Source organism: Lingula anatina, chromosome 3 (assembly GCF_051362555.1).
Source record: "Lingula anatina isolate TDL-2025a chromosome 3, LinAna3.0, whole genome shotgun sequence".
Taxonomy (NCBI): domain Eukaryota; kingdom Metazoa; phylum Brachiopoda; class Lingulata; order Lingulida; family Lingulidae; genus Lingula; species Lingula anatina.
The window spans coordinates 33,586,642-33,603,343 of record NC_141769.1 but is presented as its reverse complement, the minus strand read 5'-3'; the positions used below and the strand labels follow the sequence as shown (position 1 = coordinate 33,603,343).

The 16,702-nt window shown below is 37.8% G+C and overlaps 2 protein-coding genes and 1 pseudogene across 3 annotated transcripts; 1 reads left to right on the top strand and 2 right to left on the bottom strand.

Annotated features, from left to right (window-relative positions):
• Positions 1-9: 9 nt before the first annotated feature.
• On the bottom strand, positions 10-4,498 carry LOC112042278 (glycoprotein-N-acetylgalactosamine 3-beta-galactosyltransferase 1-like; annotated as a pseudogene). Its single transcript, XR_015333614.1, has 5 exons — positions 4,312-4,498; positions 2,969-3,055; positions 2,301-2,776; positions 1,739-1,905; positions 10-1,293 (listed from the first exon to the last, which is right to left on the bottom strand). The product of XR_015333614.1 is annotated as a glycoprotein-N-acetylgalactosamine 3-beta-galactosyltransferase 1-like (transcript).
• On the bottom strand, positions 4,312-9,685 carry LOC106175171 (glycoprotein-N-acetylgalactosamine 3-beta-galactosyltransferase 1). Its single transcript, XM_087009720.1, has 6 exons — positions 9,514-9,685; positions 8,822-8,965; positions 7,397-8,351; positions 6,538-7,014; positions 5,697-5,863; positions 4,312-5,494 (listed from the first exon to the last, which is right to left on the bottom strand). The coding sequence occupies exons 3-6, from the start codon at positions 7,584-7,586 to the stop codon at positions 5,384-5,386; spliced, it is 945 nt and encodes a 314-aa protein (XP_086865846.1). The 5' UTR covers positions 7,587-8,351; positions 8,822-8,965; positions 9,514-9,685; the 3' UTR covers positions 4,312-5,383.
• A 51-nt stretch (positions 9,686-9,736) lies between these two features.
• Positions 9,737-13,957, top strand: LOC106175170 (sulfotransferase 1C2). Its single transcript, XM_013557037.2, has 6 exons — positions 9,737-10,034; positions 11,738-11,897; positions 12,203-12,357; positions 12,514-12,611; positions 13,097-13,250; positions 13,582-13,957. Exons 1-6 carry the CDS (start codon positions 9,737-9,739, stop codon positions 13,689-13,691), a joined length of 975 nt encoding a protein of 324 aa, XP_013412491.2. The 3' UTR covers positions 13,692-13,957.
• The last annotated feature ends 2,745 nt before the right edge of the window (positions 13,958-16,702 follow it).

Sequence of the window (16,702 nt, the reverse complement as noted above, 5' to 3'; positions counted from 1 at the left end):
ACTGCACAGTAGAGTTATCACTTGATAGTAAATCCAATTTTATTCTCGCAGAACTAAAAAGAATGTCACACGACAGACTTGTAAAATGTTGCAGCAGTTCACATTAAAACTGTACTTCTTTAAAGAAATCATGATCTTAACTTGGCAAAGAAGAGAATTCTAAAGTTTCCGCTCAAGTGTTCATATGGCAAAAAATTCTATGCTTGAAACTTACAGAAACGGTTGAATTGTTTGCTTTTTTGCATAATGTAAGAATTTGAAGCATATTATCCAGTAAACAATACCACCCTTTTCCAGCAAACCTTTGTTTTAGCATCACCAAGCTTTCGTCTATGTACCCCAAACTTAAAACGCAATCAAAACCTTTATGCATAATTTGGAAATGATCTAGTCAGATGCTCCTGAAGCCATATAATGCCTCTTGCAATGTTCAAAGGCTCATTCTTATTGGAATTACAATTCGACGGGGAACTAAAATACATGTACTTCTCCATCTAATAAACACCCGTAAATCTGGGCCTCTGTCCAATTAGTTGAAAATAAAACCTTGCGGTGTGTTAAAGTCGCAGCCGTCGTCTGTTGCCGCCGTCTGACGGAATGATTTTTCGGTTGTTTTTCTGTTGTATTCACTTTGACAGTATTTTGCAATGACTTTGGGTGGGGTCGTCTCGAGGATTTATTGACCCAAAACTGGGATAATTGACAAACGCCTCTGGCGTCGTTTGTTTGTCACCAGGTTAACTCGATAAAGTTTACATGGATTTTGATGGAATTCACTGGATATGCCACAAATGGGCTTCTAAGTAATTAGAATATGGTGGTGAGAAGTGATCCACATTACTCACTGGATATAAGAATTTTAAAGGTTCCCTCATCATTGCCTTGACATTGAACAATGGGTGTCTTCTCAACTACCGCAATTCACCATGGCAGGGTGCTTGACGTCAATCCGCGCTCTCTGAGTGCCTTTCTAGTTACAAAAGGAATATTGTCTGAATTACCACGACAGAAACACGGTAAAAGTGATTTCCACAAAAGCCGCTCCAAGTTCGCAAGAAAGCAAACGATTAAAATGGCCACAGAAAAACTATCAGAAACTGATCCAAAATAAAGAAACAAAAGAAGAAATCTTCAAACGTACAAACGGCGTGCACTTTTCATTTGTAATAATCGTCACGTATCCTAGTTCGTCCTCATGACTTGTACACGGTTCAAAAGATAGTCGAACACATACATCTCCAAGGGGTTTATGTAGTGGAATGCTATAGGAAAGTCACTACAGCAGTTTATTCCCTGAAAAGTAAGATCAAATAAACCTGTGAATGTTTTTTGACCAAATATATGCCCTAAATAGTCATTATTAAAATTGCATTTAAATCGTTGAAATAACAGTGCCTTTGAGCAAAAATGTTCATTAGTTTGGTAGTTGCATCATAAATGAAAATTATCAAACACAAGCCGAAAATCTTTCAGACCGTTAGCTTACGGCCAACCTGGAGGGTCGTAGCCGCTATACACCACCTAGCGGTCAGTGAGTAACCACATCTCACATCAGGCAGATGAAGGCTACTACGTCCAGGTTGCCGTAAGCTAACGGTCTGAAAGATTTTCAGTTTGTATTTGATCATTTTCATTTATGAACATTGCCTTGGTTTAATTGTACAATAACATTTTTGATGACTCGTGTTTGACTAGATGTCAAAACCAAGGTTATAAAGTGTAATAATTGCCCCAATACCTGCTTAGCGATGTTCTGATTTTTCTCATAAAACCACGGCGGGTAGAGGCCCAGGATGTGTATTTCCGGTCTATAAAGTAAAAACCGCTCTCTACCAAATCCATCACTGGTATTGACAGCTTTAGCTCCAACCTTGGAAAGGCACTGAGCAGTCTTCCAGTCTTCGCCTAAAATAAAGTAAAAAATATCCGTGAAGTAAGTCATAGATGCCAGCAATTTTCAAAGAATATCCTTTCGCAACGATAACATCAGTACTTTAAACATATTAGATATTGATGAAACATGACAGTGACAGTATGTCAAACATGTTTCGCAACACGTCAATTAGTGTACAGTAAGAACAATGCAGATGGGTATCACTGAGACTCGGTATTGCGCACTTTTGTAAGAATTGAGACAGTAAAGTCGGTTGTAAATAGCAAAAAGTCAATATTTTAATCTTTTTAGAATTATTTAATAGTAACGTTTGTGAAACAAATGGTGGTGGTGGGGGGGGGGGGAGTTAACCAAGTTGTTCTCCCAAATGTTGCCATTCTTGGAAATAACAAGGGCATACCCTCACCTTCACCGTCAGGAATACAGGTGGGTCGTAGTGGGAAAGCTTTTGTAACTAGAAGTCGAAGAGCTTCTCTGGAAAGTACAATTCCCGATCCTCCGCTCATGTACGTGAAGTTGTGCCGTTTTAATTTCAAAGAATGGCCGATATATTCCGCTACTGTGGGATCGCGATGAGAAAGGTACTTTCGTAAGTTTTCTACGATTACATAAGTATCTGGATCAGCTTTCATGAAATAGCCTAATCTGCTTGCTCGGCAAAATTGTTGTGAATGTACGTCCAAGCCGCTTTTGACTTGGCTGCAATATGCTGTCTGCCACTGCTAGCATTTAGTCCAATCGTAGGGAAGGTTTTGTTTTCTGCGGAGCTCATAAATAAGCGAATGTCACATTTTTGTGTCCAAGTATTTTTGACGTGAATCGTTCTGTTGTCCAAATCATCTGGGTCTGTCAATATCCAGCAAAGGATCCTATATTTTGCTTCTGAAATAAAATGAAAAAATGCCAATTTATGAATTTATGAAGCTCATTTTGTTGCAAGACAGCAGAGATAAACGTAGGTAGGCCTATTTCAAAAACGCCCTACCCCGCAGTTAATGCATATTAAATTAGTTTTTATCCACATATTTTAACATCCAACCGCTTAAATGCAATCAAAAAAATTGTCTGTGTCACCTTGTTCCTTTACAGCATCGCTCCTATGGCGCAATTTCTCTCCGGTTTGTGAAGGTTTAAACATCCTGACTGTATCTATGTGACCGCCTATTTGAATACAAGTGCGCATCCATAGATACAAGTTAGCACACAGTATAACGCAATTGACAAAACATACAATGTTCCCAATTCTCCACATTGCTCTTGTTCATGTTAGTCTTATATTTCCTCTTTTGATATAATTGGATCTAAAAATAGCTTACTGGTGTATGGCCTGGTTTGGCAAATTCCCTGTGATGCTCGTTAAAAAGCGTTTTAAACTCTAAATGATGCACAGAGTGTTGTATAACAAATTCTAATGCATCATTTTATTTATGGCTATCAAATCAATGTGTCGTAACTGCGGAAGATGTGCACATTACTAAAACAAGCACAGTCTTTTACTGCGCGCACATTCATCAAAATTGTCTAGGTATGAAACAGGTTCAGAGGCAGAAACACCAGCGTTATGGTTATAGATTGCAAAAGGGACAAGAAAGTATTTTATTTGTTGGGAAATTGCATTTCTATGCGTGTTTGAAAGAAGTAGGTAGAAAAGAACATAAATGCTAATTATAACCTAGTTTTTCTGTTGTATGCAGACGGGAATGAAGCAGGTGTAAAGTAAGGAGACGGATTGTGATCACAATCGGTTCTTAATTCGATCTCATATAACAGAGAGGGTAAACTCCCATTATAGGCCTACCCTCCTGGGTCATGGAATCACCACTGCGTAAAATCGCTAAGTCCAATTTGTACGTGGAATGGTGACTTACATGAACATTGTTAAGTAAAAGTGATAATAAGACAATTTAAACTGAAATGTAATATGTACGAGACTCTAATACATATTATCTATACATGGATGAAATTTTAATAGGACTAGGGATTGAAAAAATCCCTAGAGTGTTGATATGGCCACATGAGATTTGCCTGCGCTTTGTGCGCATGAGCAGAACGGATGGTTCACGCTCCGAGCGGTACACGCCACACCGGGGTATGATACTGTGAAATGCATGCTGACGCACACCTTGAAATCGGGTAGAATGGTCCGATCTACCGGTAATTTCGGTATAATTCGGTGCCGAGTCTGGTAGTTGGGTAAGCCTGTTTAGGAAAATAAAGCAACAAAAACTGCCAAATCTACAGATATGCAGACTAAAATTTCCTACTGCAATAAAATAAAGCATATCAAATTTTATGAAATACGTACAAGTAAACTTAAGTAATTAAAAAGGACCATTGACATTAAAGACGACATAAACCTTATATAAACTATAACTAACAAAATAAATAAATAAATATAAATAATTAAAAAAGATTACCTCCTTTGGCAGCAAAACTCATATTGTGCGATTTCTCTTCAGTTCGTGGATCTTTCAGCATTCTACCAGTATCGGTGTCACCGTATATTTCAGCATGGATACTCATGTTCACAAAACGATGTACCAGTAGTAAAGCACATAATATGGAAAAACGGCCAATCCACACCATTTTGCTGAATCGCCCCATAGTTTTGTTTTGGTATTTCTAAACTTTTTCTATTGAGCACAGAACAATCAATGGAGGACAATAGTGTGCTCCAGCTCGTGGGTTCTCCGTCACACCTTGAATAATTAATTCTGCAGGGTTTGGAAAGATATAATTGACTCTCATCTGACCATTCTGACAATTTTGGACTTCCCAAAAATAAGTCAAAATTGACCTGTATCTCCTTTTATCAGGCCTGTCGTTTCCTGATGCTATAATGAATGTAATTAATGTAATAAATGGTGTTTTTGACGTTCATTTGAGATATGAACATTAGTACTCATTTAAACTATTCATTTGTAAATTGATGTTATTTCTCTGTGTATGTTCATCAAGTTAATTGGGTCATATTTAAATGACCGACACTATATTCAGATAACAAATGCCGTTCAAAAGGCCATGATAACATCAGGTCATTCTTGGGACCCGATATATATAGTGTGGCTTAATTGGACCCTTTAACTTTTATTTCACGTTGTTTGATGAGAGCTTTGTCGGCGCCGACATAAAATAACAGAGGAATTTATCTGCAAAAGATAACGGGGCATTTAAGTGTAGACCTCTTGTTCTGACCAGACGCTTAAGTGAGCGTGATTTGAGTTAGCAAGACCACCACGAGGTCATGTAAGCACGAACAGTGTTATTATCAACGTCCCCCAGTCACCGTTGCCGCGCTGTCTTCTTCACTGGTCACTACACGAACACTAAATTCATGATGGACACATGACTGCACAGTAGAGTTATTACTTGGCAAAAATCATTTCATTCTCACAGAACGAAAAAGAATGTCATACGATCGAATTTTTTTAAAACGTAGCGCGGCGTAGCACAGCGTGCACTTGTCTTTTTGAATAACTTTCGTGTATCCTAGTTTGTCCTCATGACCTGAACACGGTTCAAAAGATAGTCGAACACGTACATCTCCAGTGGACGTATGTAGTGGAATGCTATAGGAAAGTCGCTACAGCAGTTTATTCCCTGAAAAATAATTAGAGGAAATAACCCCGTGGTTTTATTTTTTGACCGAATACATGCTCTAAATAGGTATTATTAAAATTGCATTAAATCGTTAATATAATATTGCCTTTGGTTTTAGTGTAAAATAATGTTTTTTTTTTTTTTTTGACACGTTTGAATTCGTCAAAACCAATGTTCTAAGATAAATTAATTGTCGCAGTACCCGTCTAGCGTTGTTCTGATCTTTCTCATAAAACCACGGCGGGTAGAGGCCCAGGATGTGTATTTCCGGTCTATAGAGTAAAAACCTCTCTCTGCCAAATTCATCACTAGTATTGACAGCTTTAGCTCCAACCTTGGAAAGGCACTGAGCAGTCTTCCAGTCTTCCCCTGAGATAAAAAAAAGCGTGAACCTAGTCAAAGACGGCAGCAATGTCATAAGAGTAGGTCTTACCGTGCACAATCCGAAAGCGTCAATACCTGTCCTCATGCATAATGTAAGAACCTAAATGAAATATCTTTAACATTAAAGGGATAATAACTCTTCGTATGAGGTCTATATTTCACAAAAAAACATTGTAAATAACTCATAGAAATATAATATATTCTGTTTTACCACAAAAATGGCAGTTATAGCTATTATTCTGATATCTGAGCTTGTCTTTAGACCACGTGACCTCCATTGATGGCTATACTCTGTTATAATCTCTTAAGAGATTTTAACAAAAAACCAAACTTTTTAGAAAAAAATTCAGGGACTAAATTTGAATGTAAAAATGGATTCATTAACCATTGGTAAGTATGAGAAAATTGTTGTTTACTCCAGGAAAATTCATTTTTTGGGCCAAAACGAAGAGTTATTATCCCTTCAAGTGACACAGTGAACATACTGAGCAAAATTGTATTTGGTAAATGTAACATGATTTGATTTATTTCATTTGAGATAATGTTATGGCAACATTTGTGAAACTGAAAGGGATATAATCATTCACACAAGGGTATTTGTGCTACTACCATTTTAACAAATGTTGCCATACTTAAAAACGACAGGATCCTGCCCTCACCTACGCCGTCAGGAATACAGGTGGGTCGTAATTGGAAAGCCTTTGTGACTAGAAGTCGAAGAGCTTCTCTGGAGATCACGAGTCCAGACCCTCCGCTCATAAAAGTAAAGTTGTGCTGCTTTAATTTCATGGAATGACCAAAATATTCCGCTACTGTTGGGTCGTGATGAGAAAGGTAATATCGTAAATTATCTACGATTACGTACGTATCCGGATCAGCTTTCATGAAATAATCTGCTTTCTCGGCAAAATTATTGTAAATGTACGTCCATGCCGCTTTTGACTTGGCTGCAATATGCTTTTTGCCGCTGCTTACATTTAGCCCAATCGTAGGGAAAGTTTTATTTTCTGCTGAGCTCATGAATAAGCGAATATCACATTTCTGTGTCCATGTGTTTTTAACATGAATGGTTCTATTGTCCAAGTCATCTGGGTCTGTCAATATCCAACATAGGATTCTATATGTTCTTTCCGAATCTGAAAAAAGAAAATGTCGGCATCTTATGAAATGCGTTTCGTTGTCAGACAACGGAGATAAAAATAAGGTTCATGTAATTGAAAACGTCTTTGGGCACTGTTGTTTTGGACAATGTTAACAATCAACTGACTCCCGCTTTACAAAAAAATCTTGAATAGAGGTTGATTATGATGTGTGCATGTGTCCATGAGAGTGAATCAAAACTGTTCCTGATAGGGGTAGATGTTCTTACATGTTACCATGTAAAATTGGTAACAAAGATGTTAGCCAGTGAACCTGACTTAATTATTATTATTATTATTATTATTATTATTATTATTATTATTATTATTTGTGAAAACGGGGTCTGATAAACCAATATCGAAATTGAAAAAAGATCACCTTCATTCTTGGCAGCAGTGTTCATCTTGCACAATTTCTCTCCAATTTGTGGAGCTTTTGGCATTTGTACTGCATTCCCGTGACCACGTGTTTCACAATAGGCCCTTAAATTTACCGCACGGTGTATAAGTACAACAGCACATAATATAAGACAAATGCCAATCCATACCGTGCTGTTTAATCGCCGCATGGTCTTGTTTCGGAACCTTCAACCTTCCCGTTTTGAATACAGAAAGGTCAGTAGTTCACCATGGGGGTGCTCTAGCTTGTTGGTTCTCCTTCACGCCTTCCGGACCGGGTATTCATTCAATATATCTTTGTATGATTAATTTTTTTAGGACAAAGTTTGATTTGATACGCGTTTAACCAATCTGACAATTTGGAATCTCCCAAAAATAAAAGTTTTAACTGATCACTGTCTCCTTTTATCAAACCCATGTTATTTTCTGTTTCTGTAGTGGACTTTGTGGTGCTCTGGACGTTTATATGAGATATATACATTAGTGGCCACTTCTAAGTAATTGTATGTGAACTAATTACACACACTGCATGTCATCGATCTTCTTTTCGGAGATAAAAAGCCATTGACTCTGCCAAAATAACATCAGGTCGTTCTACTTGGGGACAAATAAAGTAATCATATTGAAACTAATTACATACAATGCATTTGATCGACCTTGTTTTCCGAGAATAAGTGCCATTCAAAAAGCCATGGCAACACCAGGTCATTCTTGGGTCCAGATATGTACAGTAGACTGTGGTTTGGTCCCCTTATTGTACTTCAATTCACGTTGTTCGATGAGAGCGTTGTCGGCGCCGACATAAGATAACAGAGGAGTTTATCTGCAAATGATAACAGGGTATTTAAGTGTATCATCTTGATCTGTAAGGTGTGTGAGAGCCCTCGTGCAGTATGACCCCGGACTCACGGTCTCAGACCCAGTAACGTTTCTTTCTGAAATGAAATCGAAAATATCAGTGTTTTATGAAATACATTACGCTGTCAAACAACAACGGTTATTTCCTATGTCCTACGTTAGTGCTCATAAAGTACACGAGTTAATGAAACAAAAAGTTGCTTTCTTTTATAAAACATTCAGCCGCACAAATGCAATCTAACTTTTGTGCAAAAACAAATTCTGGATCAACTTCACCCTTTGCAGCACCGTTCAAGTGGCACAATTTCTCACCGGTTTGTGGACGTTTAAACCTCTAACCGCAACTATGTGACCGTCCATTTTAATATAAGCACTCGTATTCATCCATAGATAAAATAACATATAATTCAGCATGGCACAAATAACAAAACACTAAATATTCCTTTTTTGACACATTGGTCATGCTGCTTTATACGTGCCTTTTCACTCTCCAGAAAAAGGGTGGTTTTATACGCTCAGATATGTGCATATAATCGATTTCACCTACATTATATCCCTACACATCTCTTTACGCTAGGTGTGACATGGCCTTTAGCAACTCATCATAGGTACTTCTGTGGCCTCTGTACACAAACTTTAAGGTTCAGTGGTCTGCTCTTCAAAGTCTCTCTTGCGTTAAGTGCTTCTATTGCTACAAAAAGGAAATAATGACAATTTATAAATAAGAAACCCTCTAGCATAAAATATTAAAGCTTGACCAGATAAAAGATAAAGGAAGTGTAAATAGCACCGTGATACCGAGATCAGAAGACCCAGGTGTGGTGGATCATGTCCATGCGGAAAATAAATCTGGATCTTTTCATCTCCACATGCAAATAGTTGTAGTATTGAGTGGGACGTTCAAAAATAAATCCACAGCATATTGCTGGTCACAATTCCTCAAAATAATGTGGAATCTTAATTCCATATTAATTATTTCAACATATTAATTAAATTTATAAAAAACAACTTACGCAGCAAAACGACGCAGTTTTAAAAACTAATTTATTTAATTTTAGTTTAACATCAATATTTCATGACGATCAATTATGATGAAACTAAAAAAGACCCAAGCAAATTGTATTCGTGAAAAAATTCTATCTACATGTAATAGAATAAAGTATAATTCAAAAACGGTACTTACTTCTTAACCCACATGACACACGAACGCTTAACGCAGATCGTCATTTGTTAACTCACCGTGGATAATGAATATACCACCGCCAGATGTCAAGCTCAATTCAAGGTGAAGGTCAGGGTCCAGTCTCCTCAGTTATCAACCACGAGTCATGCATGTATAATAAAAAGCAGGTCGTTCCCGCATCCTACTTTATCTAAAACAAGCAGAACTTCGGTTGGATGACAGTGACATAAGCGGAAGCAAGGTAAAGTGGACTCCAAGCACGAGGAAGGAAGTATTGCAATGCAGTTGCACAGGCGACTACTATGGATTCCTGCATTAGCCTCGCTCACTTGTCTACTCTTTTCTCAGCTATATCCAGAGCTGCCGAAAATGCCTATATCGGGCTATCTCCATAGACCAAGGAGAGAAGTTGTCGAATATAAAAGTTCTCGAGGTTTTGGACAAAGACTGGTCAAATATCGCAACTTCACTTTCCCCGTCGAATACAAGGATATTATCGTCCACATGAATGCCTATCTGAGCAAGCCCCCAGAAGCCAGAGTGGATGACGTGTGGTTGATCAACTATCCCAAATCAGGTGAGGCGTATCCAGGCTTGGGCTCTATAACTCGAAAGCATCGCAAATAGCGACCGCTTGCAAGCAAAGCTATCCATAGCTATTTGCGATCACGTTTTCACCTGCTAACTCAAAGCCTTAGCAAACGCAACCCAATATTTGCGTGTCCGACTCTCACACGCTGGGTTTTCTAGAAGTAAATGTCGATAGCCGTGGTTCTGCAAACAATGCAAAACGACTAAAAAGAAAGACTTCGAAAGCAAAAACTTCAGCGACCTTTTCTGTGTTAAGTTTGAGTTGCCCCCTTTCGCTGAATTGTGTTAACTTATTTCATAAAGATAATGAAACGACTACACCGTTCTGATTAAAAAAATCCTGACATGTCTCCCCTTACTAAGACTAGCAACTTAAACATAGTTCTTTGGTTAGCAGCTACCGTATCTAATAGCTGTCATCTACCTAGTTACAGCCGTGCCCACGCACTGGTCATAAGGGCAACAACAGGTGAACCACACTTAACAGGGAAATTGTGCTACCCAGCCTCAGGCAACGAGCCTGCATATCATTAGCATTACTTATATTATTGATGTCGAAAGCTAAAAAGAAAGAAAAAATAACACTGTATCTTTTTATGAATCATGTTATTACCTTGCTTGGAGGTCGAGGTTGTCTTGATATAAAATGGCGAAAGCTGAAAACAATTGGCTTTCACCATGTGCTTTTCAGATTATATTGTAGTATCTATTTGGTAAATATTGTTAGAAGAAGTAGAAATGTACAAGTGTTAATTGATCATTATACCCCGTCTTGCCGCATGGCCTGTGTGAAAGGATATATATTAGTCCGCTAGGAACCGTAGTCCGCTGTACATTACTTTGCACAGGTACCATTCATCCCATATAGTAACCACTATTCTCCCACTGACCCTAACCTGTACTCATTATTATGAACCCCGGACTTTCATTCCTAGGACTACCATTTCTGTCACTCCTGCACTTTCAGCCATAGGACAATCGCATTTGTATTTCGCTTACAAGGGGCGTATACTTTCAAAGGGGATGCATGTGCAATAAGCTTATATACCTTTCCGGATACTCCGATTGTGTTGTACAACCTGACACAATCGTGACGTAAATGCGCAAAGGGAACTAAGCTGTCCGGCCATTTTTAGCTTGAAGTGCTGGTAAGCGGATATGTATGTATGTTTAGTAAGGCTTGGCTGTCGACATGATCAGGTAATTACTCTAAAACGGCTACAAAGTACAACGCTAGTTTATGAAAACATAGATCAAAGAGGGGTTTCGTATATTTTTTAGATAAATTTTCCAAATGGCACCATGCAAGTAGGCCTATGTGTATGGCAACTGTCCTAACACAGGCCGGGCAATATGTAGTAGTGGCTAGGCATAATTGTACCTGCCGAAAGCTGCATCATTCGCGCAATCGAGAAACCTGTCAAAGTGCCCTGTCTCGATATGACCCTATCACGGGCCGAACAATATGGTTGGTTATTACCCTTATTGATAATACTTTAAAGTATCCTTTTATTTGTTTTGTTTTTATTGTTTTAATACATCAAATGAGAGAAAATGTCACAATGAACTTGCTCAACGCGCCTATTGTTTCATGTTTTAGCAAAAAATGATGAAACGAAGTCTGCTAGAATTTTCAATTAACTGCAATGCAATGATAATTTTTCTGTTTTTTCTCTGTACTGAATACAGGAACACATTTTCTCTGGGAAATAGTATCAATGCTAGTTAGAAACACCCTCAAGATGAACCCAACGGAGAAGGAGAGAGCCATGTGCCCAGAGTTGGTGCTACCCGATCACGTGGACAATATGGCGTCACCGCGTGTTCTGAATACGCACGTGCCTCCAAGGTGATTGTATTTCAATGTTTTTTTCCGTATGACCGATGACCGCTAGACGTGGGTATTGACACATTTGTTAAGAAAGCTTAAATGAAAGAAGTAACAAAGAGCCATCTCTGACGTTTTTTATTCACAAATCGTTTATTGAATCACGTGTTTAGCGTAGAGGAACAAACTTATAATGGTTTTACTTTTGGTAGTTTAAAACATTTCAGTCACTATTTGTTGTAGTACTATAAGCAACGAATTGAAAAGACTCTATCAGGTATTTTGGTGCAGAATTTCCACTATATTCATATCGTTCGTATTTCCAGATTCTTCTCCACAGAAGCAAGAAACGTTTCCAAGTTTTTATATCTCATACGGAACCCCAAAGACGTCTTCGTGTCTTATTACTTTCACAGAAAGAATTTAAGTGGGTTTAAAGGAGTGTTTGAAGACTTTCTGGAGTTGGTTTACCGCGGTCATGGTAAGTTCATGCATGGCGACCCAACCCCAACTAACTCTCTCTCTCCCTCTCACTCTCTCTTTTTCTCTCTCTCTCTGAAACTCACAAGCTCTCTTTTTCAGATATTGTAGATGACGTAACACAATGTACACCTTATTATGTATGATATTTTTGCAGCGGGCTATGGTAGGTGGATCGATCACGTAAAAGACTGGTTAGCTGTCATGAAAGATAAACCAAACTTTCTTATCGTGAAGTATGAGAACCTCGTGAAGGTACGTAAACGGGCGGGTGTCGTTAGCTACGACTCGTAGTAATTTCCAAATGACAGGTATAACGTTAGTAGTTTTACATGCATCTTTGTTGGGTTGCATTCTGTCGTTCAGTTGTAACAGTGGCTCATCGACCTTAGTTACGATGTGATGACGATTCATTGATATGTCATTAAATGTGGATCTATAAAGTTGACCCGTTATGTATTGCTGATGTTTCCTTGCAATTAAGAATCACATAAACAGTAAAACCAGGACTTTCTGTTTAAACGTAATATAATTATACTGAAGATGTATTAAAAGTGCCCGAATCAAAATAATGTGGTTTGATTTGAGTTGAAAGCACAAAAAAGCTCAAAAAAGTTATTGAAAACGTAACACCACTGATGTGATCACCAAAATTTTTTTATGTATTTTGGTTTGTTCAGTGATTTAACTTTTAGTAAGGACCATAAGGCTAATACATGCATTATCATTAAATATTTCAGGAACCTTTATCTGAAGTTCGGAAAATAGCTCAGTTTATCGGATTCAAACGTGAAGAATCGTTTTACCAGAGTTTAGCCATAAAATGTTCTTTTGCTAACATGAAGAAAAATAAGGTCAGAAAAAGACAAAAGTATGAATTGTTTTACCGAAACGGTAAGTTTAAAAAAGTTCAAAAATTGGAAAATATTACTGCTTTCACGTGTTATATCCATAAAAAAAACATAATATTTATCATTCTGAAGCTATTTTTTAAACTGAAAAACATACGTGTACATGCTACCAAAATATCCATGGCACGACTCATAAACTTGTACATTGTGTCATATCTTTATTGCCTGATGCATCTCTTTTACATCACATATTTTCATATTGAAACGTATGAAAATGATTACGAAAAAATACATGTTTGCAATCTATCTTGTATCAGTTATTATGGAATCTAATTCTATTCTTCATGCAACTTCAGAATTCTTTATTTTATTAGGTACTGTAGGGAACTGGAAGAATTTTTTCACGACAGAGCAAAATCTGGAGTTTGAAAAACGTCTTGGAGAGGAACTAAAAGATTTACCATTTGCTTTAGATTTTGAGTAGAGCAGAGATGTTCCGAAGGAAAAGGTTTTAATGGGACCGTTATAAAACATTTCAGAGAGCAAGCAAAAACAAATAATTTTCAAAGAAGTTAAGTACATTTTAAGTACATTTTAACAGAATAAAAGACTTTATAAATCTCGGGTGTATGTTGATATCAAATGTAACTGCTGGCTTTATCATTTTATACTTAAAGGCTTTTTGAGTGAACCTGTAGATAAATCTCTACCTCAAGGAATTATTAATAAACTATTTATATACACGTAAAACTCTGTGTAAATTGTATGCGATTTATAAGATGACAATATAATACGACGATTTTTAATTACCTAAAATACCACTAAATCCAGATGGACTGAGTAGCAGAAATTTTCTATTGGTCCTATACAGTGTTTTATAGGAAATTAGCCCAAAATCCCATAGGACGTTTGTTTCCTACAGGGTGTACTATAAAATATTGTAGATAATAAAACTGGTAATGCAACAACATATTTTTTTCAAATAAAATATAAGCTGCCTCGTTTTCAATAACAATAGTTGCCGGTCGCACAGCACAATGGAGACAGCTGCGGAGCTGGCACCCCACTGATGACGTCATTCCTAATGGTTCACAATTTGAGTTACACTAGACGGTTTGAAGTCTACGTTTAATATGTACACGAAAGTTACTCCAGAGCATGGGGGTAAGAGTATATATATATCTATATATCTATCCTTGGCACACGAGCGGCCCGATAGTATGGTAACCTTCCTCATTTGCACCTCCTGTGTCTCCAAACGCAACCCCGGTGACAGGGAGATAACCAGGCTCTGTGACGTCACCTCCGTCTGACGTCCATGGCCCTGCATTCTTGTCACAGTTGCAATCTGAAATATATACACCGGTTTCAATGTATACATGTATGTCACCGTTTCTTACAACTTGTAAGTTGAATTGGATGAAGTAAATAACCAATGGATGCCTTTGATTATTTTGTTTTACAAATTATTGCACGTCAGGTCAGCTGTAGATGTCAGTTTATTTATGTGTTATTTACCTTCCGCATCGTTTTCACAGGAGCCATCTTTGGAGCATGCGCAGTTATCTGGGTCACCAAGTGGATCCCCGCCAGCCCAAAATGGCGCTTGCTGTCTGTATCGATCATACCAGGCAGCATGATTGCGAATGACAGACCCGTAGCATTCATAGATGATATGTTGGCTGCAGTTGACTACGGGGACATCCACGTACGCCGCTATCTGTCTGATGCTGACTGAAACACAAAACAACCTTTGTCAGTTTTAAGGACTGTGTTTATAAAATACAAATATACATTATAGATGACCCAAGGAAGGTGCCTGGCCTCATTTCTCTTATTCTGGAACTACAAGTACAATGGTCCTAACCATATTGTTATTCTGGAACCGCCAGTACAAAGGTCCTAACCATAATATTATTGTGGAACCGCCAGTAAAATGATCCTAAAAATAATGTTGTTGTGAAACCGCCAGTGCAATGGTCCCCGTTATCTTTTATAATGCTATTGTAGAGGCACAAGTGCAATTGCTCCTGTTATTTTTTGGTAATGTTTTTGTGAAACTGGCAATATAATTCTACTCTCAACTTTATAGAGAAAAAAGTCCCAGCAAAGGAAAGTGTGGTAATAGATAAAGTGATCGTATAATATACTTCGCATGAATTCAATTATATTTAAGATTTATTCAATGAAATTGAACCCTTAAGAAAATATTCATAGGAATAGTGCTTCTTGAATTACCCCTTATTTGCCCAGGGAAAAAGGAGGGTGGGGTGGGGGAGTTAGAGAGGTGGGGGTGGCATACATTGTACAGACAATATACTCACCGTTATACATTAGACTGATAAAGTAGGACCTGCGGTTTTCGTAGCCATTAACGTGCGTCCTGTCTTCATAATCATGGTGAAAAGTCACAGTGGGTGGTGTAGTTGACATATTACAATACACCTCGAAAGCAGCCACACCTCCACCGCCATCTGGGTCAACCCAATAGAGGCCGCTAGTGGCGTTGAACCGTCTCAGAAATGTGCAAGATATAGGTAAGGCTGGCAAAATGGACAATAAATTAATAAATATTAATTTTCTTACGAAAAAAAGGTTTCCAGTACCAATCCAGGCACGGCTCATTTAAGAAAGAACTTCAGAAACAGTTTTAGTGTTTTCCTCACTGCATACTACTTGCCTTCATCCCTTTTTCAAGTAAGCCTTCTATTTACATTCTTATACAGCAAAATTACAGCAAAATTACTCGAAATTACACACAGAAATATTGTTTGTATATGTGTCAGTCTAATTCCTTGAAAGACAATGATCTGGAATGATGAATACTTCTAACATAAACAGAACTTTGAAACGTTATGAGGGCCTGCAGACAAAAAGAAAACGTGTCACTAAAAAATTCCTACTACCTCGCTCTGTGTTGAAAAGTTCCCAGTCTTTGTCTGCCACTGGCAACGTAAAAGCGTCTTCGTATGTCGTTTTATCGTTTATTTCACAAGTCCCGTTTGCTGGACTGTAGTTCACCGATTTACACCTCACAGGACCAAGGGAAAGACATCTCTTGGAGCAGTCTATCTTAGAGTGAACATTGTATGTAAAATATTGAGTGCCATTATGGACTCCATTTTCCAGCCGAAAACCTTTCTGGATGTGAAGAAGCTCGTAACGATATGCACCGGTAGGCTGGGAATGGAATGCGCTAACCAGAACGAATGCCAAAAAGTAGAAATACTGATTAACATACATCACTTTGTTCAGGAGATTTCAAAATAATAATTCCCGCGGCAGCACACAGCAAATGGCTGTGTATTTCAGAACTTCTCCCAGAATTTCCTTCTATTTCAGTTATAATCGATTACTCAACTTCAGTATCTTACCATAAGTTGGACTTTGTTATTGATGTAGTTTTCTTTAGTTTATTTCATTGCCGTTTGCTAATAAAAACGCTTAGTTTATTGACAAAGTAACAACATTTTTGTACTCCGAAAGGAAGTTTTT